The sequence below is a fragment of the Aulonocara stuartgranti genome (genome assembly GCF_965226115.1).
Source record: "Aulonocara stuartgranti genome assembly, chromosome: 10".
NCBI classification, from domain to species: Eukaryota; Metazoa; Chordata; class Actinopteri; order Cichliformes; family Cichlidae; genus Aulonocara; species Aulonocara stuartgranti.
In genome coordinates this window covers 20,910,196-20,937,043 of record NC_138946.1, presented here as the reverse complement: position 1 = coordinate 20,937,043, position 26,848 = coordinate 20,910,196, and the positions used below count along the sequence as shown (strand labels likewise).

General features: G+C 41.4%; 1 protein-coding gene across 5 annotated transcripts in view; it reads right to left on the bottom strand.

Annotated features, from left to right (window-relative positions):
• Positions 1 to 5,737: 5,737 nt before the first annotated feature.
• The window catches only part of dlg4a (discs, large homolog 4a), a 67,625-nt gene continuing 46,514 nt past the window's right edge, over positions 5,738 to 26,848 (bottom strand). For 4 of the 5 annotated variants that reach the window (XM_082550149.1, XM_082550148.1, XM_082550146.1 and 1 more), the window contains 19 exons: positions 21,569 to 21,622; positions 20,855 to 20,905; positions 19,767 to 19,891; positions 17,953 to 18,122; positions 17,673 to 17,809; positions 16,007 to 16,151; positions 15,213 to 15,348; positions 14,950 to 15,106; positions 14,753 to 14,855; positions 14,252 to 14,366; positions 12,380 to 12,556; positions 12,228 to 12,270; positions 12,107 to 12,137; positions 11,635 to 11,682; positions 11,422 to 11,523; positions 11,083 to 11,255; positions 10,326 to 10,438; positions 10,125 to 10,216; positions 5,738 to 9,211 (listed from right to left, as the gene is read on the bottom strand). In XM_082550149.1, coding sequence (XP_082406275.1) covers positions 9,105 to 9,211; positions 10,125 to 10,216; positions 10,326 to 10,438; positions 11,083 to 11,255; positions 11,422 to 11,523; positions 11,635 to 11,682; positions 12,107 to 12,137; positions 12,228 to 12,270; positions 12,380 to 12,556; positions 14,252 to 14,366; positions 14,753 to 14,855; positions 14,950 to 15,106; positions 15,213 to 15,348; positions 16,007 to 16,151; positions 17,673 to 17,809; positions 17,953 to 18,122; positions 19,767 to 19,891; positions 20,855 to 20,905; positions 21,569 to 21,622 — 2,079 coding nt within the window. In that variant the 3' untranslated portion in view covers positions 5,738 to 9,104. Of the gene's footprint in view, positions 9,212 to 10,124; positions 10,217 to 10,325; positions 10,439 to 11,082; positions 11,256 to 11,421; positions 11,524 to 11,634; positions 11,683 to 12,106; positions 12,138 to 12,227; positions 12,271 to 12,379; positions 12,557 to 14,251; positions 14,367 to 14,752; positions 14,856 to 14,949; positions 15,107 to 15,212; positions 15,349 to 16,006; positions 16,152 to 17,672; positions 17,810 to 17,952; positions 18,123 to 19,766; positions 19,892 to 20,854; positions 20,906 to 21,568; positions 21,623 to 23,953; positions 24,134 to 26,848 lie in introns of those variants that run through there. The other variant, XM_082550150.1, reaches the window with a different exon arrangement.

Here is a 26,848-nt window from a genome sequence, read left to right as displayed (position 1 = left end):
TTCGGAAAATGTAAAGGTCAAATGTTAGAAAAAGCATTGCCTGCATCTCTGTGGATCTCACTGGAGTGCAAATATCGTACAAGCAAAAAGTCAACAACTCATCCCGACTCAGTAACAAAGCCTTTTGCACATTTTATAGGCTAAGCGTCAAACTTTATTTCTGTTTGTTTGTCTGTTATATACAGTAAGTGGTCAGAGGGTCCAGACAGCATGCATTCAGATGCCGCTTGAGGGTGTCCATATCATCAAAGCTGTCATATTTACTGTATTCAATGCATGAAATTCTTCTTCTTCTTGCAGCAGGAAGATGCAATGGGAGCTTCAACAGGAAAACATAAAATGAGAAATGTCCTTGTGAAGTTCAATTTGTCTTTAAAATATAAATCTAAAACTTCTAAGACCTCCAGAGTGTGAGCCAGAGGAGCCTTTAGACCAGAATGACCCACTAAAGGTAGAAAACAAAGCTATTTGTCAGCCGCGTTTTTTTTCACACCCCGTTTATTGTCGACGCCGCTTAGTTAGGACACCTGAATGTCATCCCTGTTTTAGTGATTGCCATGAAATGTTCAAAACCTGTGAAATGCAGAGCTTTGTGAGACTAGTAGAGCTAGTTGTTTTGAGGATTCAAACATAGACGCGAGCAGAAGATGTACTTGGATAAATGTCATGGAGCCATAAAAACGTTCCTGCCAGACTTCTAACGGTGTTGATGTTGTATGTAAAAACGCACTCAAAGCAGGTCATTTTACTGTCTTTGGCAAAGCAATGACACTTCACGGTCACAGAGAATTCACCGAAGCTGTTAGTTTGTCAGCTGGTTAGTCCTTTCGGTCTAGAATGAAAACTGGATGTAAAGCTGCAAAAATCACCGCCACAAAGCAAAAAATCATACCGACCTCAGCGGTGTTTTGACTTTTCCCTCAGCATTAGCCTTGAGGTGACCGCTTTCTATCTTTTTTGTGTAAAATGTGTCAAAAAAATAAAAGTGGAAAACTGAAATATTTGTTTTTAAAACATCGCTCATGTGATGTATCTCACTGACCTCACTGACACTGGTGATATCATAGACTGTATATAAAGCATGAATGTAGCCACACTGCCCACATCTTGGTTTTTGAAGCCAAGTCTGAGAAACCAAAAACACTGCTTATCCAGTAGCAACTTGTCACTCACAAGTATAGCCACACCCTAAAGCGTACTCGGCTTAATCATACGTTTTTACTCTAAATAGCACCATCATTTACAAAATAGACACCTTGCTGTATTAGATGGAACTTCAAACTAGCAATTGAGACAAGAAAGTCACCAGGTAAATGTTTATGGAGGTATTAAACTAAGGGAGAAGTCGGAGAATTTGATCATAGAGGTTTGTAGAACAAAATGAGAGCGATTACTCCCTGGTGGCCATTAGAAAGAATGCAGACTAAATGCACTTCACCTTTCAGACCCAGAATCTGGACCCGTCTGTGGATCTTAGGTAATCGACTTAATTTGCTGATTTGAAGTATCCCTTTCTCCGCTTTTTCTTTCCTTTACTAAGTTTATTTTTGTGGTTTTACATTTAACGTCTCTAAAATTATGAGATTCAGTCTGATGTCAGTATTGGGAAGGAAAAAAAAGTAGCAAAACCCTGGCTTGTTAAAAGTCTGGCATTCAGGATTTTGCTCAAGATCACTTAACTAATCATTTGATGGTCCAAGGATGTCAAATCACCTTGCAGTCAATAGCAGATCAAACTTTAGCTGATCTTTAGCATCCTCAGGTTTGTCTAAGTCTGGTCAGCCTGACATTCAGTAGATGTGAACTTCTAACGGTCTTAAATTGTTTTCACAGTGACATAATGACACAGAGCATGTAATGAGCTAAAGAGCTATTTACACATCAGGAACAAGTGGTAAAAATGCACATTAACATTTTGTAAGCCAAGCTCTACTGGCAGAGCCACGCACGAGCTTCTATCTTGACTCACTGCACAATCGGATATTTTCAGCTCTGCTTCTCTTCCTTTTCTGAAGCAACAGAACAGGAGCCATCCACAAATGCCCTAAAATGTCTGCATGCTTTCATTATCTATTATTTTCCAGCTGTACACGTGTGCATTTGGTATTTTGTGTATTCCTCAGTAGGCAAACGGGGGTATTAAGCAGAAATTTAAAAATGCAAATGCTGGCATGTTTCTGTGGGCCATCATCCTAATGGCATCGTACCTCATCACTAATACTACAAAATGAAACGTGTGCATTTGGCTCAGGTGACATTATAAGCTTTCACTGGTTAAGCTCTGTTTTTGCAGATGCAGCTTAGTAAAAGTGACACCACAAGGCTGTACTCTGAAATCGCTTTCGTTCTCTCGGGTTGGCAAAACCTCACGGTGCAAAATTAAAATCTTTTCCACGTCGCTGTTTTTCGGCTAAATAAGCACGAGGTAAAATTTCTCACAAACCGCCCTTCCTCACTTTAATTGGGTGCGCATGGGTATTCAGTTTGGTTTTTTTCTCTTTTTTCAAGAGAAGTAAAATCACAATCCATTTCAAATCATTATCACAAAAAGAAACAAGGGGAAAAAACACATACAAATATTTTTGATGGTTGTCTTGACTGCACTGTGTGTGTCTGTGTGTGTGTGTGTGTGTCTGTGTGTGTGTATGTGTGTTTTAAATGAGCCCTTAAGACTCAGAGAAAAGCAAAGGAACCCATTAGACTTAACTGCAGGAGGAGTTATTATCTTGGTCTAGGGATTTGGGATGACAGCTGTTTTCACACCGGTGTAAAGTGTCATCGTAATGGCAAAAATCCTGCACCACACCCTGCCCATCATCAGTCTGAGGATGAATCATCTCATTTTCATGCAGACAGTCTGATACATGGATAAAGAGCAATGAAGCATCCAAACTGACATCATCCAGATTTACTAATACGGCACGTGATAAACAATAGAGACACGAACAATTGAGCAATGAACTCAAAGTCATCCTGCACAAACAGCTAAGCTGGCACCAGGTGGGGCCTCGGGGGTGCGAGAGCATAACGAGGAGAAGAAGGGATCAGTCAAACACAGCGGGCTGGTATGAAATATGAACGAGGAGGAATGGCTCTGCGTTTGATCCTCCACTTCAGGCTGCCGCTGTCGTGTTGTAATTAAGGTAACAAATGATACTGACAGTCGTCTGTTAGAGCCGTATGTTTGGCTGTGTGACTGAAGCATCTCGGTGAAGCAAGCCTATCGCTGACTGTTCCTGGTGAATTTTTTTTAAGACTCCTGGATGCCTGCTATATTATCATGTAGATGTAAGAGGATTAGCTTAACCAAAGAGTTACAGCTGTTCAGACGAATACAGGCATGCCTTTCTGACAGCTCATGCAACTGTAAAAAAAAAACAAAGAAGAAGAAAAAAAGTGGGCCTGTCTACTGAAAATATCCCACTGTTTTCGTAAGGCTACCCCTGCTGAAGTTAGGACTAAAAGTAAAGGTTCCAGGAAGACCACAGGAGGGGGCCTTCAGGTCCACTGAAGGCTTTTGGCTTTGAGTTGTGCGATAGCTTGTGTTGTACTGAAATGCTTCACCGGTTTCCCCGTACAGAAGTTCAGAGGTTTGGAGGTTGCTTTGAATACCTAGGAAAAAAAATATTCTCAGTTGAATCTTCTTTCCAGCACTCGCACGTCAGCTGTTCTTTCATCCAAATCCAGCAATGTCACTGCAGCTCTGTACAGCAACAGGTAAAAAGAGGCACTGCTCCCTCATCGGCCCATTTTGAAGCCCGCTGTGAATAATTGCCGGTGGAACGCGACAGACTTGCAACTCATAATGACTATAGGCTCCATTGCACAGAGTTATAAGATCAAACAGTCTAACGATTAATTTCCTTCCACCAGATTTCACATTCTTCATATTTGGAGAGAAATTTGATTCTAATAACTGGCATGATTTAATTATTACATTTGGAAGCGTTCATTCCTCATCCCTCTGTTGTGGCTCTGCCAGAAATCTGGTTTGGTCCCTGTGTTTCTGTCTCTCTTGCATTCTCCCTTCTGTTTCTGTGGGTGTTTCTGTGTATCTCTGTGTGTTTGCGTTTCCCTGGCCATGGCCACTCCTTTCCCTGCCCGAGGTCCCTGTGGCCGCCACACCTGCACGTCCTCTTTCAGTCAGCTTCAGCGGCACACCAACCCCTCGGTACTCCTCCGAGGCAGATCGCACGGTCACCTCCGCTGAGCCTCCTGTGTGTGCCAAATCGCCTGTCTGCTCACTGTCATCTGCTTGTCTGCAGACAGATGACCACCAAACCATTCTCTTCGCCCACCTCCCTGCTCAATCACTCCCTCGCTGCTCAATGCATTACTCTCCAGCTCGCCATTTAAAGACTACTCACTCCTCAGCCTCTACTCAGTCCACCATCTCTCAGTCAATAAATCTTTTAGACGTTTTCCCTTTGACTTTGTGCTGCTTTTGGGTCCGAGTGATTGGTAAATCATAGCACCCTTTTTTGTTTAAAAGGAACCCCCCCCCCCTCCCATCCTGGCAGCAAGACGGGATACATGCACTGGAGTGTTTGTACATCTGCGAATCAGGGTTGCAAACCATGAATCACTTTAATGATTAAAGAGAGAGTTTATTCACAGAGTCGGTTTCTTAATTAGGAGGAAATTTCAAATTCTAACTTTGAAGTAAGCAACTTAATTTTGTTGTTTTTTTCCCCCCTCTTCTCTCTCCCCGCATCTATCCATCTGTCAGGCATCTGGCTTCTTCGAGAGTCCAACTGTGCATTCTTACACCAGCTTGTGGGTATATGCATTGCGTGCCTTGGTACATGAAGTAGACATGATGACTGATAGGAGGATAACAGAATCATGTGGATGTTAGTAACCTGATGGCTGTAAGACTTCACCGTTTTGTCAGCTCGAATCCTGTTTAAGGTCTTTGATGGATGTTCTCTCATCCTTCTGCCTGATTCTGTTTGTCACTTGTAGTTATAATGCATCAGGCACTGGGCTCGGGTCAGATAGAATAACAATGTTCTGTATTTCAGGAACCGAATAAGTGGTTTGAGATAAAATGTAATTTAAACCACTTAACTTCTTTCAGTAACTCTTATTAAGCTCTACAAAGGTGATATGTTTTGATTCTGCTCAAAGCTGGGATATCTTAGGGAAAATGGGATTTACACAAGCACAAACAAAAGTTCAGTGGGTTGCTTGGTTGCACAGCAGGAGTTTGTAATGACCTGCCCATTGGCAAGTCAGTAAGCTTAAAAGCTTTCTGGCGGCGATAGTTAATTTGTGGCTGCATAATAAGAAATAAATTCAGAGTTCATGAAGAGAACGAGCTCAGGTAATAAATAAACGTGGCATTTGCGAGTTTCTAATCCAAAGAGGTTAAGCAATCACAGGGATATAGCATCACAGCGGCCTTACACGCAATCTGAATGTCTACCTACACACAGTCAGGCACTGCAGCATATCATGCGATCAAAAGAAGGGATCCTCGTGATTGTGTGCTTTTCTAAAGAGAAAATGGTTCCCCTGATGAGTGAAGGCAGGGTGGGGAAGCAACCAGCAAATAAGAGCCAGAGCAAGTCTGTGCAAATACATCTGAGTGGAGCTTGTGTAAGCAGCTGTAAATGGAGAATGAGTGCCCTCCTCTGGCCGGACTGTTATTTTCTTCACCTGTGGAACTGGGGTGGGAGTCCAACTATTAACAGGAACAAGCAAACAAAGGAAAAAAAGAAGGCTGCTGAGTCCATTTTCAGAAAGCATTTTTTAAATTAATTTTTATTATTTTATAGCTAATTTACAACAAGCGCTTCACTGAACTGGAACATTTTATTTTGCTTGATACTGTCATTGTTAAATATATTTTTCTGCATCAGCTGACTCTGTTGTAACTTTGTAATCAGTCTTTTCTGTAAAAATTCATATACTTTATAAGGAATATCACACTATGATAAGGATGGCTGAGAGAGATATTAAGAAATACACTGAACCCTCAAATAAAGAAACCCAAAACATATTGTTCAATTCATGGATGTGTCGCGGTGTGTCGTAGTTTCCGTGAGTTCTCTCTATGTGTAAATGTTAAATGCATGTGTGTGGATGTGCTGATATCTCCTTGCGTGTGTCGTTTCTGTGTTTGAGCAGTTAGAAACTGGGCTGTGGCTCTGATGGATGCTGCACTTGCACCAATTCAGCAGTGTGAACGGCTAAAACCTAAACCCACACGGCACTCCAACAACATATTTACAGCATTTCTGGCCAAGACCCGAGAGTTCTCTCAATGTGAAAAAATACAAAAATATACAGACAGGTGATGCAACTGGTGACAGTTCTGAATAAATCATACACATATATATATATATATATATATATATATATATATATATACATATATATGTATTTATTTCAAACAGAAATTGATAGTCGTCATTCACAAGCTTCAGCTATTCCAAACCGAGCCAACAGAAGCATGTGAGCATAAAGTAAACAAATATAAATATGAATGGTCACTTCCATCGATACTTCCACCTTTACTCTTTTAATTCAGAACAAATCATAAGTAAATACAAAACACATGCTCTTAAAATCTTGACATGGGGTCCTCCTGCTTTCGCTCGCCATCTTTATCCCGCCGATACCTGTAGCATATAATGCCGTCAGTGCAAACTTTATACAGTTTAAATCTTAGACCCATAAAACCATCTTCATTGCATAACATCATAGCAGTATTGCACTACATCTTCGCGTGCGTGTCTCGCTCTCTCACTCACACACACACACACACACATTACAACCATAAGGATGGATGTTCTCATATAGCATCGCTTCTATTTTATACACGACACGCGCTTTCTTGCCACTCTCGCACACAAGCGGCAAACACATACCCACACAGTCACACAGACGCACGCAGCTGCATTGCACACGTGTTTCAGTTTGTCTTCAGCGCGTACGAGAACACGTCGTGTGTTCTCGGTTGTAGTGTGAGGTCTGCTTTACGTTGACTTCAATGGTTCAGTTAGTTGTGTGTAGCTTTCTGCTGCGCTTTGCAACATGAAAAATGGGATTGTGTGTAAATTCAAAAACCAAACTGCAATATTACCCCCCGCCCCCCCCCCCCCGCCCCCCCCAAAAAAAAAAAATCAATGGAATATTATTTGGAAATGTTAATTTTTTTTACAGACTTAATCCCGTTAGAAATTGTCATAAAAAAGATATATATGCATATATATATATTTATATATATAGGCTATTTATTTGTTAAACATGACTTAGCTTTAATTTGTGTGGACACAGGAAGGAGAAAGAAGCAGGGAAAACTGGAAGAGAGAGAACGGATAAAAGGACATATTCCTCCCACACAGAGGAGTCCCCGCACATGAACGAGCACCACCGTGCACACGCAGACACACACACTTACACACACATACGCCATGGCTTTTAACTGCGACCACTGGAGACGGTGTGTACGTCTGCGGCAGGGGAAGGGGGGTATCTTTTGGAAGAATGACCGATGAGTTTGCTGTGGTGCGATGAAGCTAAGAGCTCTGCTGTTTGTGCCTAGAGAGATAACATTCATCCTGGATGCTGACTAGCAGGTCAGAACAGCCAATCCGCCTGTAGAGGTGTGCTAGGTTACAGCTGAGTTTACGACCCTACGATTGTGTGTCTGTGTGTGTGTGCGGTTGTGTGTGTGTGTGCCGCTGTAAGGGAGTGAGGGTGTGTGTGTGTGGGTGCATGAGTGTGTTTGTGTGCATAAGAGAGTTGAGGCTAAACTACACGCCAGAGCATCTAGTATGCTCAGCACTGGCCTCTCATGACCATAATCACATGATCATGTCTCTCTTCTCTTCTTGAGACATGCTAAAAAAAACCAAACTCCTTCACTTTTTTCTCCTTCCTTTAGATTATTATCACGATTTTCTTCCTTTGTTTTTCTCTTCTCTCTCCGTTGTCTTTGAGGATGCATGCAGAAATTCAGCGTATGAGGTTTTTAGCAATATAATTATTTGAACTGCCTTTAAATAATGCCTTGCAATATTCAACATGGGGTGACCCGAACAAACGTCAGTCTTGGCCTCTGAGGTGTTATTCTGAGTTCACACCCAGAACCAAGATGAGAATCACAAAAAGAAAAAAAAAAGAAAAGAAAAAAAAAGCGGGTCTTTGCTGAGAAAGGACTCCTGGTCACGTGGGACTCAGCTGGATCTGGGCCCCTGTTCTCGGTCTTCCCCGTTCCTGTCCTGAAACAAGGCAGAGGTGGCAGGACGAGGAGGACAGAAAGCCAGGAGGTGATATAAAAAGAGTGGCCACTGTCTTTTGTTGTTTGTTTTTAAAGTGAGGGGGGACCTCCATCTGAGACATCGGTGCACTGAGGTGTTCAATGTCGGCATGAGACTCGAGATGGCTCTGTAGGTGAGGCGATAGCACCTCAGGGTCCATCTCTGCAAGGTCATCCTTTATTTTCTTTCGAGCCCTGCTCAGAATTAATGTCTCATGTCCACATACATCTAGACTGCTGTGTTGAGCTCCAGGTGACGTGGGCTGCAGTTCACACCCAGCATCAAAATGCAACTGAAATCCGCCTGAAATAGTCACTTCATTTGCTCCCTATCTGGTGGGAAAGTGCACCTGTATCCAAACACAGGTTAAACACATTACATATACACAAGTTATTATCTGTGATTTGGATATTTGCATCCCCCCCCACCCCCACCAGCACCCAGTTTAGGGTGCAGTCACAGCTGCATCTAGAGCTGTCCACTCATGTATCCGAGATGCATTTTAATGCAAAGTGTGAACTGGGTTGGCTTCATTATAGTGGGATACTGGTTTAGTCTTTTCTCTCAGTCTCTTTATACATCGCTGCATTTACATCTGTGTCAGAGTCTCTCTCCTTTTTATTTTTTATTTTTTGGTATCGTTCTTTGCCTCGCGGTGTCGCTGTGTTTTGTCTTAGTATGCGTTTATCTCTCTGTGTCATTCTCAGTGATTGCCTAAGCACTGACTTTGCTGGAGGACAGACAGGCAGGCAGGCGAGGCTGGCTTGGCTGTGAGGGTGAAGGGTGGCGGTCGATCGGTGGTTGTGAGGGAGGGGTGGTCGAGCGGGTGTAGCATCACAGCCTCTCCCGAGTGGGGATCCAGATGTAAGGCCCTGATTGCTCCTCAATCACTGTCTTTACTTTGTGATAGACCTCTTCAAAGCTGTCCCCTTCCACGACAGCTGCAGCGGGACACAGCATGTGCGACAGAAGGAGAGAAAAGAAAAGAACAAATAGAACGAGGTATGGGTTAAAGAAAAAAATGACACAGGCAGCAGGAAATTAAGAGAAAAGAGCAAAGACAGGAGATGAAATTGAAACATTGGTTGGGTGGTGGCGTGGGGATAAAGAGAAACAGGGGAAATGACAATTTAAGATATAATCAATTATGAATATAGTTTTACAATCTGTGTACGACATCAAAGAAGAGGCACATTTACATCAGCTAAGTAGTTCTACACAGTTTCCCACGTGCTTTGAGTGGTTGATGAAATGTCACAACCCCCCACTGTTCATGATTTGTTAGAAACTGTAGACAGTGTTGAATTTGCTGTGAAACCTCGCATTCATATTCTGCCAACTGCTGAGATTTGCCCTAAATGCATCGCTTAAATGTTAAAATGCCCTGAGTCCTCCCAAAAGGCATTCCTTTTCTTATTCAGATTGTTCAGTCGTGCCAGTACAAACGGGAGCGCGGAGCCCGGTCGCTGGCATTTGTTGGCATTAAACAAAAAAAATCTACGAGAGCTACAAGAGGAAGTTTGATCACCTTCTAAAGTGTGCGTACGAGCGCCAGCAAAACACGGTCAGCCTGTTGTTTCTAGAATCTTGTAATGATAAAAGAGATGATTTTTTTCCATATCAAATAGATTATGAGTAATCCTACATTTGAGTGCAAACACAGACGCATAAAATCCTGTTTTTCCATCTGGTTCTGCCAAAACCTAAATGTGAATCCCTCTGCTAAGAATACAGTGATAGACAGTGCATTGAAAAAAGCTTACTTTTTTGTTGACTTTACATTTAAAATGTCCATGTAATTAAGTGCAATCTAAAACCAAACCTCGTGCACATGTGATTGCTGCATGCTCTTACCAGTAAAACACTCTAGGAAGTCTTGTTCTAGTTTGAGGGCTCGGTCCATTCCTTTCCTGGCCTGCTCCTCTGTCAGGCGAGTGTTGATTTCTCTGTTAATCAAATCAAACAAATATAAAATCACACCTGCTTTCAAGCTGTAAAGAATAATCATTGTCAGAATTTTTTTTCTAAATGCATATAGAAGATTTGAGCTCATACAGGACATTCTCCAGCGACTTGGGCCGCACAAAGATGGCAATTGGGTGAAGCTGAGCTGCTTGTAGTCTGCGCACAGCGTTGGCTGAGACATCCAGGATGCAGTGTTTCCCCTGCTGCTCATGCATGCAAGCAAGAACAGAAATGATAAGTAAATACAAAAATAGAATGTTATTTTACTAATGAATATTGTAGGTTAATTGAGCTTAAACGAGCTTATTACTTAAACGGAGCATTGCTGTTATAAAACACAAAGTGTTTTTAGTGCAAACGGATTCATCATACTTAAAGGGGTAAGAGTTTTTTTCCCCATGTCTTTTAGTATTATTTATCTACAGTGTTTTGCGTCAGTTGACCAGTTTTGAAGAGATATCTGCCATTAGATATCTTAAATATTTGCCTTGTGGTGCTTCAAGCTCCTAAAAACTGTGATTTTGTGGTTTCTGAAAGAAGCGTTACTACTGATGTTTCACCACACAGCCCAAGTGCTATTTAGTATATTATACATGATAGAAGGTCGAGTCTGCACATATCTACTCAAACCCAAACCCATTTAGATGAATAAAAAGCAGGTATAGAGGTAAAATATGTAAATATATTTGGGGGTAAACTGTTCCTTTAAGTAATGTCCTTGTGCCTGACTTCATACTCTGGGTACTAAAAGCCGTGGTTTTTATGGCATTATTTTTCAATATCTCAATGAATCTGGAGGTAATGATCCCATTTTACAAAACCCATTATCCAACACGCTGCTGCACACCTGCTCAGCCACCTCACGGACACTCTGGACACTCGTGCCGTACAGGTGACTGTTGTACTGTCCGGCCTCAATGAACCGATGGCTCTGGATGTCCTTCTCCATCTGTTCCCTGGAGGACACAAAGTGATAGTCTCGCCCGTCCACCTCATACTCCCTCTTGGGCCGCGTGGTGTCTGTCAAATGAAGAACAGAAAGCGCACCTCATTTTGAATCTCAGCATCACCTCTGTCTGATGCACTGCGCACACATCGCTTTAATATTGTCGCATTGTGCAGCGGTGGCAGCAAGTGAAAACTGGCGAACACATCTGTCTCCGAGACTGACAGCGTAATCACTTACGTGGGACACAAGATCCAAACTTATCGGGGAACTCAGACAACAGGTCATCATTTATCCTGTCCTTCACAGGACCCAGAATGATGATGGGCCTTGCATAATGTACTTATCATAAAGAGAATGAAAGGATAAAGAGAGAGCGGGATCATTCACAAAAGAGAAAATCAAAACAATGAACATTCGTATAAAAGCCTGAAAGTACAGACTTCACCTTACCTTCCACTTGGGTAACTGTCTCATAATTGTGTGAGGCTTTATCTCTCCCTGGTGAGAGAACACAGAAGCGTTCGGTTTCTTTTTGCCTTCTTACAAATGACACGTTTGCATCGGCATGCGCGTGTCTGTACTTATATGCAGGGCAGATGATGTATCTTCAAAGGTGGCAGCAAATGTATGAGATATCATTATTGGCAAGGTGTTAAAGGCGTGACTGTTTGACGTAATGTGTGCTTTGGATTATAGCCTTCTGGGAAATACTGAAGGAGAAGTCTTAGATTCATATCTGGCAGTCAATGATCTGCTCAAATAATAGTGGAGAGGCATTTAGAGATATCAGCAATGCCAAGAGTAGAGCAAAGGTGATGATAACACTGCTTTGTTCACACATTTGTTTTAGTTCCAGCTACTTGCACCTTTAATGCATATTACTAATCTCTTAATGGATGCAAAAGAGCATCCACCGAATTACCTTGTGTGCTCAAGCTGTCCCGACCAAGGTCCTGTAACAGAGACAAGAGCAGATATTTACCGATCAGGACACACTTTGAATGAACTCCCCTCCTTCAGAAAGCTATAATGAACAAACGTACCCTCTCTTTGGTGTTAACACGAGACCACTCTTTTCTTTCCACCCTGTAAGGAAGAAAAATGTGTGACAAAGGTGAGACAACCTGTCATTAGCACTGAGCTGCAGTGCTTTACTCTACATTTCAGTAAGTTTGCTACATATAAAGTGTCTGACCTGTGCTTGCTGGGGATGAAGCCAACCTCTTCAGCCTCATTCTGCGGGCTGACCTTACGGGCCTGCCACCACTCTTCATCTCCGCAGTCCAACACGTGCAGCACGTCTCCAAACTTGAACCCAAGTGCTTGACTGAGAAAGCCACAGTCGGCAGTTTTATCATAGTCAAAAAGAGCCCTGGAAGGAAAAAGAGGATTTCAATTAGGCATTTCATAAAAAGCCTTTAAATATCTTTTTTTTTTAAAAGCCACTGATATTCCAAAAACTGCGCTTTTAGTATATTTTAATGTGCATCGTGATAACAGAAACATCCGTACAGTTGGAAACGTTACATTGTAAGAGATGTGTACTAAAAAAATAATTTTTGAATTTTAACAAGTGTGCTGACTAAATGGAGAGAGAGGACCAGAAACATGCTTGACATTTTCATAAAGACAAAGCGGATAGGAATAAAACATTGGGGGTACGCTGCTATACTGGCATTTTTAAAAATAATTGTTTTTAGCCACCTGTGGCTAGCACTGAGTGCCCCGCACGACTTCAGTTATTCAGAAAAGAAGAATTTGTATGAAATATTGGATTTAGCCTAATTATGAGCTTTAAAAGCATGACTGACAGCGTCTGCTTTCCATGTGCCAGTGGACGTATAACACACTGTGTGAAATGTAACCATGAACTGCTTCTCTTTCCAGGATTTTTTTCGGTCAAGCAAAGCATACCTTGAATACCAGCGACTAGTCCTCTCACCCACACTTCTTATAAAGACCAGTGTGTATTCTGTGCAGTGTGATGTGGTGTTTGGATGTTTGCTTGTTGGTTTTTGGCTTAAAGTATTTCTGCAACCTGCAGTGATTTTGAAGATAATTTGCACCACAAGTACTCTTTAGTTTGTCTTTAATAAACATAGCTAATAAGTTGGTTGGTGTAAATCTTTAAATGGAACATTTCAGAGTAAATTCAATGTGGGTCGGTTGCTGTGTGGCTGTAGAGCTTAGTTTCCATGGATTAATCGTGACATTTTTATTTAACTGCGCAGAAAATAAAGAGCGTTTCAGTAACGTTGTGTTGACTGCTCTAAATGATTACCTTCAGTATACACGTGAGCCTGTTGTATACACAGTAAACACAGTAATGCAATGATGTCCTGCTGGTACTCCCTGTAAATCTAATATTGGCGGTGAATACATCAAATGGTAGCTAAATGCATATAAAGGCCCAGGAAACAATAATAAACACTCTAATGCTGTTGACTGAGACATATTTGCAGACAGATACTTTACATTTTTCCTCTTTATTCTTCTTCCTCTTAAGGCTTGTAGTTTTTGTGATTTTTGTATGTCTAGTGATCGCCTTGTCATTTTATTTCTCTATTCTTACTTCATATTGTGTGCCTTTGAAGCCTGACTATACATTGCCTTTGATAACGCTTCTACTTCTACTCTTGCGGCTATAGATCCTATTCTGACTTTCAAAACTCAACACTTCAACTGAACGAGGCTTTGCAAATGTTTCTTTGTAGCAGTTGGCAGCATAATGCCGTTCAAGTGGAAGGACGGCTGAGTTCAAATAATGACATTTTCTTTAGTTAAATATGCTTGACATATTTTTGGCTTTGTGCAGGTAGATTTTTAGCTCTCTGACTCAAAATACTTTAAACAACATTAAATGGAACTAAATCTGCATTATTTGAAGTATTTGAAACATCCATACTATGCTGCAATATAACCACTCTTATTAATGATAAAAAGCTGTGGATTTCTGCTATGCTGCAGTCAAACGATGCATTAACCCAAAAACCGTATCCTCGAGCCACTTTGATCTCATCCTATAAGGCTAATATCAAAGGTAGTTCTTCTGCTTTTAGTGTGAGACCTGATGTAGAAGCCTCTCTTTGGATTACTCCTTAGGGTTGTCGTCCCAGAGCCCATGCTGCTGTTCATCAGCTGTTCCCTCAAGTCATGGATCTTAGCCTCGAAACGACTGTACTCTGCAACAGAGAAACACAAACATATAAGATTCCATATTTTACTCTCAGACACCTAAAACGTTTGCTTCAATAATAATAAAGATCTTTCTCTTTTCCATGTCTAGTCCTTCAGTGGCTGAAGCGTGGATAAATGGATTTAGCTGCAGATGTTTGATCTCTTTGTTTCAAAAAGAATCTAAATGAGAAATTACTAAGTCATTGTTTTGTTCTTTGCCCATCGCCTACATTTCCACCTTATTTAAAAAGTAGTCCTACCATTGCATTTAGTCATTTTCTTCAAAAAGAGATTTTGAAGCTTATTTTAAAGGCCAATTTTTAGACTCATTGCTCAAACAAGTTTTGCAACGTATAAAGTTCTTTGTGAGAAGGTCTCTCAGTGGTTTTACCATCGGGTCGGTACTGTGCGATGATGGTAACTGTCTGGCCAGCGTTCTTCAGTGCTGCAGCTGCCTGTTCGTGTGTGGCCATACGCAGGTCCACGCCGTTTACCTGTCACACACACACCATGACTGTTAACACCTGACGACCCAGTGCTGCTAAGGATTACATGACTACTTGATAACATGAAGAAAACTGTCATTACACTGAGGATCTGATCCCCTTTGTGCAGCTCTCCGCTGAGATCAGCTGGACCGCCTGCCAGGATGAAGGAGATAAAGATCCCCTCGCCGTCCTCTCCTCCGACGATGTTAAATCCCAAACCTGTGGAGCCTCGGTGGATCAAAACTCGACGAGGCTCTCTGAAAAATCGATGAAGGAGACAAAATACGTTTTATAGGGCTAAAATGCCCCCATAATAATAATAAATAAACAAGATAAAACTGCAGTTCAAGGATCATTGCTCACCTGGGAATATCATCATCTCCCATCATGCCGTGTAGAACAGGAGAAAATCGACTCGGTGAGGTGGGAGTGAGGGCTTGCGGGTAATCAGATCCGAGATAGTTTGGGTGGCTAAGTTCAGTATCCATATGGGAATATGCTGGAAAAATAAGCACAAAACCAAATGAGGTGTAACATACCAAGCACATGGATTTTATTGTACTTCAATTTTCATGCACTTTTTTCTTGGTTTCAGGTCACAGGTTGCACTGCAACTTAAGAAAACACCAGAAAAATAGAAAAGGAAATACTACGGAAGTAGCGGAAAACAAATCTGTGTTTTGGGGGGAAAAATAACAAGACAAAAGTGACAGAAACCAAAACACGCTGAGACACGCTCAAAATAAACAGAAGATTCATCAGTGTAGTACAAGAGAAAAGGGGAAAGTAACGTGTTTTAATACTGTACATACATGTTTGCTATTAGACTTTTACTGTTAGCTTGCTATTCCATTAAGTTTCTGTCTCCCAAAATCACATCTGTTGTGTTTTGTGAAACTTTTTTCTGGTGAAATTTGTGTTTTGTATTTTTGTAGCTCTCACTTTGTAGAGAAAACTGGTAGAAACTGGTTCTGAACTGAGCTTTTACTATTCATAGAAATCCCACAGTCATCTCTAGCACTTAATAAGACTTTTTCTCCCTCTGTTCTATTTTTGACAGCTGTTCCAAACACAAAAAGAGCAGGTCTTGTTTTTAATAGCTCAAAGTTCTCTTTAATACGGGGTGAGGAAATTTGGGCAGAAGGATGGAGGCTTACTGCTGGTGAGGTCAGGAGGGTTGTACGAGTTGGTCAGGAACAGGTTGTTGGGCTTGGCCACCCTGAGGTACACCACCTCGGCTGTGTTCTTCAGAGCCCCCACCGCATCCTCGTGCATCACATCCTCCAGACACACGTTGTTCACCTGATTGTTCGCAACAAACAAGGAAACACAGGTAAGGTAACAAAGTGCAAATAAGAAGGCTGTCACCCCTGTGACTTCATTATGTGTGATCCAGCAGCACTCATGGATTAGATTTAACAGAGACATTTAGCAGCTAGATTCCAGTAATGAAAGCAAAATTATAGTTTAGTCCGTGGAAAGTTAATACATGTTAGGGAAAGATGTTAATAACATTAATTTTTAATGGTAGAACAATAAGTTTTAAGAGATTTATTGTAACACAGACCAGTTTGAATAATACGCTAAGTGAAGTTGCTCCATGAGAGAATCTCTCTTTGTCTAAAAGCGGGAGTCACATTCATTTCCATCCATGGGCTATATTCAGCCCCATGAGATATCAAGTGTGCCAGGCCAGTAAAACCACTTCCTAATAACTTAGAAGAAATATACACATCTAAAATTCTCCCTGTTTTTTACTGTAATAAGGTACAAGATACATTTGGAAAATGTTCATATTTTATGAAGCATCCAGGAGTCTGAACCTTTTGAGGTCCTCTCACCCTCAGCTGGTCTAGGTGGATCGCTGCCCATCCCTAAGCCTGGTTTCGCTAGAGGTTTCTTCCTGTTAAAAAGGGGTTTTTCCTTCCCACTGTTGTCAAGTGCTTGGGGCAACACAGGGTAGTCTGATTGTTGGGGTCTTTCTTCTACTATTTCTGGGCCTTTAACTTCCAATGTAAAGTGCCTCAGGGAGACTGTTGTTGTGATTTGGCGCTATATAAATACAACAGAATTGATTTAAATGCATATACATCGTAAGAAAAACAATATCCTCCAAATTCAGTCAGTCTACTGTTAGTATAACCAAACGCTTTGTCAAATGTGGAAAAATCGCATCAGTCACACTTAGCAAAGCGTTCCAGATGGGACCCTGTGGAGGGCTGGTTCTGGCTCACTGACCTCATGTTTGACACCTCTGATGCAGAAAGTAGAGTATAAATCGCTAAACTCAAATTGGTTTAGACACCTTTAAAGTGGACGGGAAATGCAGGGAGAGAAATAGTTGGAATGACAAGTTCCAGCTGATTGAGAGTTAAATCAAAGAAACTGTGGCTGCGTGGTGTTAACTGTAGGTTACAGAGAGAACACATAATGTATTTTTTAACAAATTCACAGGGAACAAAAGGATGCTGCCACATCCCATTCTGAGTTAAAGCAACGGCTCAGACACCATTTAGTGGGAACAGCACCATTTTGAAGCTGGTGGTGTTGAGCTGTGTGTTCCCCAGCAGGTGGCAGTAATGCTGCTTAGAAATCACTCTGGCATTGTTGTAGTTAAGGCTCACTCCATCCTACACATCTGTTAACATATTAATGGCTGTAATGTCAAACCATGAAAACTGAGAGCTGTAATTTATCTTGGCTCTTGATACATCAGTGCCTCATATGTGCGCAATGTGTGAGTGTACATACGGGTGAACACGAATCCATGAATGAGAACACATGTCCCTGCATGCTGGAAGCTATTATATGTGAGTGACTGACCGCTAAGATCTTGTCTCCAATCTGCAGACGCCCATCTTTATGAGCTGCTCCGCCTTCAATGATCTTAGTGACATAGATGCTGTTATCTCCTGGTATGTGCTGGTTCCCCACCCCTCCAGCAATGCTGAAACCTAATCCTGAGAAAAGGGGGAGCAGAGCGTGAGCAAAGGAGGTGCAGGTTAACACAGAGTAGATTTGCTAAATCCAGAGGGCACAGCTTAGCATCCGTAAGCCCACGCAAAAGCCTTGATGCTTTGCACCAGTCCTCGCTTGCACACACCTTTAGGCCCTTTGATGAGCTTGATTTCAGTGACTTTTTCCGCTGCTGGTTTTCTGCGGAGAACGTAGAGGCGGACGATAGCACCTGCCTCCTTAAGAGCCTCCACAGCTTGGCTATGTGTCACCTCCCTCACGTCCACATCATTCACAAATAGGATGCAGTCGTTCACACTAAGAAATGGAGAGAGACAGAGAGAGACTGTGGGCGCGAGAGGAAAAAATACCGCATGAGTTTTTGTTTTGGTGAAGAAGTTTGGGTGTAATCCTCCACCAGACGAGGTCAGGAACAGTCAATCTCCAGCTACAGCCGCGCTGGGGATCCAGTTTCACTGCAGACTTTTTTTTTTCTCCACTTCTCAGTGACTAAGATTAAAGAGGGTATAATCTCTTGCTCTATTGATTTAGCACCGGGGGAAAGCTGCAGTATAGCTTCTTTGTGTTAACCGCTCATAAAAAATGATGACGACTTGATAGGTAAAGCGAAAGTGACAGCCTGTGTGTATAGGAGAAGCTGATCTTCAGCGATGAAATTGCTATTTTCAGACACACACATTTTTTTCCCCCTCCAGGGCCGTGTTTTCGTGATTCCATTCATGTATTCAAAATGTATTTTATGGCCATGAAAATGATGATGCGTAAATAGGACTGAAATTATTCTTGCAGGCTGCCGGAGCTTTAACCACTGAAATACATCGCTATAGTCAAATCCAAAGGGACCCAATCACAGCTGACATCTTCATGCAAATGATGTTACATCATCCGAGCTGCATATTATCTGCAAGGCTGCATGTAGGAAAGATTTAAAACATTTTTATCATGCAATGTTTTTTTCAGCCTCCACAGAGCATCTGTATATATTTATTGATGCACTGTGTTGATTTGAGCACAACCTTTATTAAACGTGTATGTGTAGGGGACTAAATATTCCAAATAACCGTCATTTAACTGCAAAAAATAAATAAATCAGTTACTTTGATGGAAGAACCTTTTAACAACCACTTTAAAATAAGCAGATAGTAGCTTAATCAAAGACCAAGGACAAAAAATATACTTGCATTCAAGCAAATATGAGCATTTTCATTAGGTCTTCTTCAAACTCATCATTCCAGATGGAGGTTTATAGGTCAAGTGTAAAGAAGACGATGCGTCTGTGTTAAAGCACAGTCACAGAAATGGATCCTAAGTGTTGTTTTTTTCTCACAGAAAGGCAAACTCTGTACTACATCCTCTTATGAAAGTGGCAAAACATGCATATTATTACATATTCTTGCAACAAGCATGATTAGGATTCCATCTTTTTTCATTTAAATTTAGGCGCGAACAGTTCTTTTCTTCCAAAAAATATGTTGCAGCTTGCCGCTACATGTTTTGTCCATTAAGTGAGAGTGTGGAGATTTATGGCACTAACCTTGACACACAAACCACATTTTAAACTTGCTTTTCCATATCGTTAGTTTAAAGTGCGACCTAATTTGTCATATACAACATATTTAAGCCTTACTTTACTTCTTTTAAACATGGCATCAAAATGCAAAAAGACCTTTAAACATGTCGGGGAAGAAAATACAAACTCTTAGCTAGGCTAAGGCATGCCTTTCTTGAGTTAAACAGACAGATGCTCTTACATGTAGCTCTGAAGCTGAGCAGACTGAACGAGCAACGAGTTATGTACAGTACTGTGTTACATTACTTTGCACTTAAAAAAGAAGACGGGAGGCTTTGCTTAAGCATCCACTTCTCTTGTCTTGGGTTTTGGAATGTATGTGCGTACAGACTGGATTTGTGTTTATTGTAGCTCGCTGTGTGCGCTTTTACCTCAGCCGTCCATCCTGAGCAGCAGCTCCTCCAGGTATGATTTTGGTGATGAAGATGCTGGGGTCATCGCCCACGTGAGGGTTGTCTGTTCCCCCTGCTATGCTAAAGCCCAGGCCTGAGTTACCCTGCAATTCAATGCAAACAAAGCACACAGTTATTCATGTGCAAGAGAAAGTTTTCCTGTGACTGCATGCAGTCCTGTGAAAAAACAAGAAACACAGCTCTATTGAGCTCTTGCAACAGCATTTTAATAAGGCTGATGTCTGTACTTTGACTGGGACATTAAAATACCCTCTTTTTCTCTTTTCAAGCCATTCTGTTGTAGATTTGCTGCTGTGCTTGGGGTCACTGTTCTGTTTCCTGATCCGTTTGGGCTTTTGCTCACGTTTGACTCTAGATTACTTTAGTAAACAGTGGAGTTTATGTTTGACTCAATGTCATTAAGGTGCCTGGGTCTCATGGCTCTAAAACAAGCCAGTGCTTGACAGTTGGCATGAGGTGTTGGGCGCTGATATGCTGTGTTTGGTTTGGGCCAAAACTTTCCACTTTGGTTTGTTTACATAAAACTTTGCAAACCTTTACAAAGCTGTGTTGCCATGTTCTTTTTACAGAGAAGAGGATTTCTCCTGGCAACTTTTCCAAATATGCCATACTTGTTAAGTCTTTTTATAACTGTACCGTCATCAACCTAACATTTAACTCTTGGATTTTTGGGAATTTCTCTGAGCCTTGCACAGTCTGACTTTGGGAAAATTACCGCACTCTGTTATCAACAGACCAGCAAACTGCCAAAACCTGTGCTTTTACTTGTTGAAAATCACTTAATCACGTGCATTTGATTAGCAGCGCCTTGCTGCTACTTAATTCTCTTTGTCATCTGAAGGTTTCGTGTTTCCATGTCTTTGAATGACGGGAGTGGCATTTATAGATATATCACTCACAGCACTTTTACATTCATGCATCCATAAAAAGCTTGACTTTGACTCGCTCTAACTTTTAATCCCGATGCTGTCCATACGATAAGAATCACAGCGCAACTGGACTGTAAATATGTAATGAGGTTTAAAAGATCACATCATGACACTCACTCTCTCCAGTGTGATTTCCTCATACTCGATTTCACCTTCTGTCCCATTCACCTGTCAAGAAGACATCAGTTTAAGGGTGGTGTCCCTGTAGACCATTTTTGTCACAACCAGTCAGCTACATTTTATCTCTAGCATTAGTCCCGTGGACCGGATCATCATATGTGCACTATTGACTGCTGCACTGTTCTTTCAGTCCCATTCTTCCTTCTGGATGAACAACTTGGCTCCACGTCAGCTTTACCTTTGCAATTACAGTTCAAGAGGACGAGGAGATTTAAGTAACTTCAGTCTTCAGTGTTTTGGTGTCTGACCTAGAAAACAACTTCTCTTCATGCGGTAGTGGTGCAAAAATGCTGCTGCTGCTGCTGCTCTGTGATTGCAGGCATTTCCACATTCTCTACACAACTCGTGATGATACGGTCACTGCTTTTCCTTACAGATATGACACCATTTCAGAACTCTGAAGCAAATTAAGGAATATTTCTATTCTCCCAAATGTATATCAAACAAAGAAAGCTAATTTAATTAAAATGGAGGAAAAATTCATAACTGTTACCGTGCAGATTAAAACAGTGTGCAAAGCCCTACCTGCAGGGTGGGAAAGGAGTGGAATTGAACTGATAATGTACAATGAATATGAAGGCAGTTAAGTTAGCCATGTGGTTAAGCCTAACGTAATAATACAATAAAGGGAAGATTAAACATAATCCTTACATATGGGGAGCCATCGAGTGTGTCAGTGTTCACGACCACTGGAGGAGTGTTTCCCTGGAGGCAGAGAGAAAGGAAACATTATTAAGAAATAATGGCAGAAATTCAAATGTGAGGCAAGTCTCGGCTGAGCTCTCAGTGTACCCTTGAAACCTGCAGTCGCAGCCAAGACTGATGACCATTTTAGCTGTAAGCTGTGATGACACTGCTCTCACTATGCTTTGGTTATCACTCTGCTAAAGGATGGAGAGCACTGCTCCTAAACCATTTGTTATCATCCGTCCATGATGGACACAGAAATAATTCACGCAGGCCCTTATACTCATGGCCATGGTTTTATTTTTGCTCTAGCTGCTAGTTGAATTACAGAGCTGATGCACTAAGTGGTCATCTCATAGATATTGCGGATATGCCTCCTGCCCATCGTTTCAAAACAAACATCTCAGTATTTTGTACATATGGCAATTTCTGTGGAGAGTCGGAGGATGATGAAGACACGGTAAACTGGTGTAATGACAATGACACACAGCATGATTAGCCCATTTAGTATAATGCCGGCTCGCTTAATGGTCGGCGATTCTGTCCTAAACCATACAGCAGCAAAGCTCACAGAGCCAGATTAAACCACAGCATTTCAACAAGTTATCCATCAGGATTAAAGTGATGTAGAAAATAGCACAAAAAGCAGCAAATCAGTGGGTGGACAGGATTTTTGGCGTGGACGTGGGTTGGATTTACCTGCCAAGAATTTTCTTCCAGCTCACCTGAAGTGTCACAGTTTATCCACGCTCTTTTATTTCACTTCAGTTTCATTCATACAGCACCAGCTCGCCACAGCAGACATCAACACTGTACTCTCGTTCTTTCATCATTCTTTCTGGGATTCACTCACATCTTCAGTCTGTCACTCTAAAATGCGAATACACTGTTGACCGACTCCCTGTGCAAACGCCATTGTTCATTTTTTTTTGTTACTGTTCTTTAGCGCACGCTGATTAGCATGGGGAAGACACTGTGCATCCAAAAGTGCTTACAGAAAAGCAAACAGCAGCACAAAATCAGCCTGCTGACCTTCACAGACCTGACAGCTCTGACACACACAAACAGCTACGCGGCCAATCCAAACACATGCGCTTTCAATAAAATGGCTTCATAATCCTAGCCAGTGATCTTTATGGGATGCAAAGGGAAGTTATTTGTTTACACTCTCTAAGACGTTCAAGCTGAGCCAGAGGAAGAAGTGTTATCCGTTTATTCATATTTTCTCTGAAAACAACATCTGGATGTGATACACTGTAGAAATACATTATAGCAGTGCAGCAGCTTTTCAGCAGACTTTTAACAACATGCATTTTGACTGATCACAGCAGGAAATGCAGATAATTTACATTTTGTTTGTAATGGTTCAGTTTCATTAGGCGTTCCATGGCGCAGCAGGAGAAGTGCAGGGGTAACTAATGACATTAATGAAGCCTTTGTTTCACTCTGTGTCCCAGAGCTACCACGCACTATAACAAAATCCTGGCACAGCAAATTATTTCATTAACAACATTATTTATATCTGAGGAGCCAAAAAGTTCAGTGAAGCCTGCTCCTTTTAAACATGCTGGATGTGTGGAATTGCCCGACGACTCGGGCAATTTCACAAAACGTCAGTCCTCCTAAAGAAAAGACACAAATCTCTCTTCTGACGTGTTTCAACTGCTCACTGTCTGATTGCAGCATCGCCTGTGCACGGCTTCATCACGCACGGTAGCCGCATCCAGCGGTGCTACTGAACATTACGTCAAATTCATCCTTATCTGGAGAGAGAAATAATGAGTATAGCTAGCAGAAATCTAAGCCTAGTGCAGGCAATTTCCCTGCAGGGATTTTGACAGAGCTCTCTTTCTGTCTCTCCGCTCTGTCAAGTCTTTCGACATCAGGGCGGTTAGGATTTACAGTGTTTGGCTGCTCTTGCCCACCTATATTTTAACACCACCTATTCAGCCATCCCTGGCATGGCTCTATAGGCAGCACCGCCATCCATCAGCAAACGGACACTAATGCATTTACAATTCAAGCAGGACTTTGCAAATTTGCATCACTACTCACACACGGCCTGAGCAGGACTTGATTAGTATTAGCAGATCTGATTACTCGAGCTCACTGTGATTAAAATGTCTGTTATGAGCTTTAATGGCAGCAATTTGAAAAGTAAAAAAAAATCCCGGTGCCTTTTAAATCACACAATAACACAATGCACATACTTTAAAATATTTAAATAACAAAACACACTAATGTAATATTCTGTGCCGGTGACATTTTCATTAAAATCTGTGCAACTATGCTGAGGTGAAGTCATACAAACAAACAAACATGAAGTAAACATGTTTAAAACATGCCTACCATTTTATGATGCCGACGTTTCTTGCCCTTCCGCACATTGTTGAGGAATCGGCAGCCCATCTTTTTGGCGTACCACACAGACATAAACATTGTGCTTCTGTCCTTAGATGTCAGTCACTGATATTCAATATTACACCCTGTTCAAGTCTTACAACGATATACAGACACACTGAAAGTGTCAAGGTGTTTTTTTAGAGTACCCTCTGCAAGCATCTTCATTCAAATTCACCACAAAGTACCACCAAGGTATTGTTGCCAAGCGAGCCATTAGGTCTAGGCCCTGCCATAACAGTAAGCTTCCACAGTGGATCAATTAAAAGATACCTGTTTCAACTTAAGATATTACACTTGAGCTTTACATTTAACTCAAATCTAATCGAACCCTGCTGGCATGCTCAAGACATGCAACGATTTCATGTCCAGAATCACAGAAAGAGCACAGCTCAGTAATGTTTTCCTCCTGTTGAGTCGGTGCTGAAGATTTCATCCACCAAGGCTGAGGCTGATCACTTGTTGCCAGTAAGTCTTGTTGTTATCTGATACCCGATCATCCACTCTTCGGGAAGCCATCTATCCAGAATAAAAAGAAATAGATCCCTTCATTCTCCATCCTCTCTGGTAGTGGACTACGATAGCCGTGCCTCCCTGCTACTGGTCTGTGCTCAGAGAGAACGCAGTTCACATTTTCTGCTGCTACTGTACTGTACCCCTCCCATCCCTGCTGCTGAGAGAAAGAGGAGCAGGCAGGAAAGTTTGATGGCAATTACTTAGCTGTCTCACTGTATAATGTCTACGCTGGTGATGTGAAAGGCTGAGGAATTATACTTTGACTGAACTTAAGAAGGACAAGTGGCGCAAACTGGCCTCCCTTTTTTCTTAGGGAACACTCGACACTGAAAGGTTTGTGAGTACTGTACCAGTTCTAGTAAAAAGAATGAAGCCTGAACACAGTAGTGACAGCTTGGTTGGAAAAAAATGAAGCTTGCCATGTGACGTTTTTGCCAGACCTGAGCTGTTTTTGAAAGTCTGTATATGTCCGTAAATTAGGGCCCTTCAAAGGAGATTTTTATTTGCGACGTGAGGAGAAGCTGGAGTAATTGCAGGGCAGCGTTTGCACATAATGAACAAATCCTCCTTTTAATTTCATTAAATTTATTTAATTTCAGCTCAATATTTGTGTCTCTTCTGCTCTCTTCGGCTTTCTGCTTCACCATGTTAGCGCTGCTTAAACAGCAAAAACAGCAACAGAGAGTGGCTGGTTTAACATTTGTTTATCTTGGTTTAAGATGCCGATGCCCTCGTGTGACGTCCGCTCACTGTGAATATTGTTTTTTGCAGCTTTACTGCAAACACAAATTATTTTCAAGTTGGGCGATCAGTATAAAACATCATTTTACATAAACTTATCAACAACGTAGCTGCCTGCAAATGCATTTTTGTTTTGTTATGATGAATATAATTGTGTTGAAAATAACATTGAATATAATAATATTCTCTCAAGACATCTCTAAGAACCTTATTGAAGGACCTGTCATCACTATTGACAGCAATACTCTTGACCGAATATGGAGTTGAAGAAAAGAGGAGGGGTTTGTTTGCCATTTTTACCTTGAATAATTAAACAGGACGTGAGGTTACTATGAAAGCACACCACCATGTACAGAAAAAAAGGCTTAAATGATCCTTTTTCCAAGCTTGTGCAAGCTCTCTCTTTCAGAAAGACAGATGGATTGGCAGGCGTGGAATATATATGCACAAATGCATGCACGCACACTGAACAGACTTAAGCAAGGACATGCTGAAGGACAAGCTGTCAGCAAACGTTCTCATTCTGTGAAATAAAATCCCTCCATTTACCTATCTAATATTTTCGCCCTTCTGCAAGGCCCTCTCTATCCTTTACTCCGCCATTCAGCACGAACAGCTCTCTCATCCTCTTTCAGCATTTTTTCTCCCCCTCTTTCTCTCTCCCCTCTGCTTCCCAAAGGACCTGAGCTGCGGCTGCTCAGTAATTACACTGAAGCTGCAGGGACGTATTTAAACATTTATTAAAGAAAAATAGGGAGGATGGGAAAATGAAGATGGAAACCAGATACTGACCAGACAAGAATGGAGAAGAGAAAGGGGGAAGGTATAATGGAGAGCTCTTGGGGAATCTCTACAGAAACGTGTAACTGATCCTTGCGTTAAAAACAAACTGTCTTTTTTTTTGTGCAAAGTGTCAGACACGTGTCAGAGGGTTTAACTGCTTTGTCTGAAGAAGGATTTGTCTGATTTGGGCTGCGTACTGCGTCTGTGGTTGGAGACAAGAAAAGTGATATGCATCCTTTTTCATTAGAACTGAAGGAGTATAACAAATGGGTTGGTGGGAGTCTTCAGTAAGCACTTACAGCCTTCTGCTTCTCACTTTCAGCTTGTTAGGTGAAGGATTAATGGCAAAGATAAGCACTGTGTAGAGTTTTTATCTCAACAATTCAAAACTGTCACAATAAAAGTACCTCATACATTATTAAAAAAGCCTTTTTTGTTTTGTTTTTTCATTTTTAGACAGATCTCTGTCTTTAAGGAGAATTATATAAAGAGAAAGAGAACAAAAACAGTGCTTTCAGGGCAGTACATTCAGAATATATCGAATCAGATGACCCTAACCCTTTAAAGCATTATTTTCATATAAACTTGTAATAAGAAAACAAAGAGTGAATTCACTTTCTAAAGAAATCTCCACGTGTTACAGACTGGATACAATGTGACACAAAAAAGCTTTCATTTGCTGTTAGACCGTGAACTTTAAGTAAACCAACAGCAGATAAATAAAAGCAGAGCAGTCAACACATCAGTTTCTATGTTTATGCAGGCTCGAAGAGTCACATCGAGTAAAAGGCGGGAAGATTCATC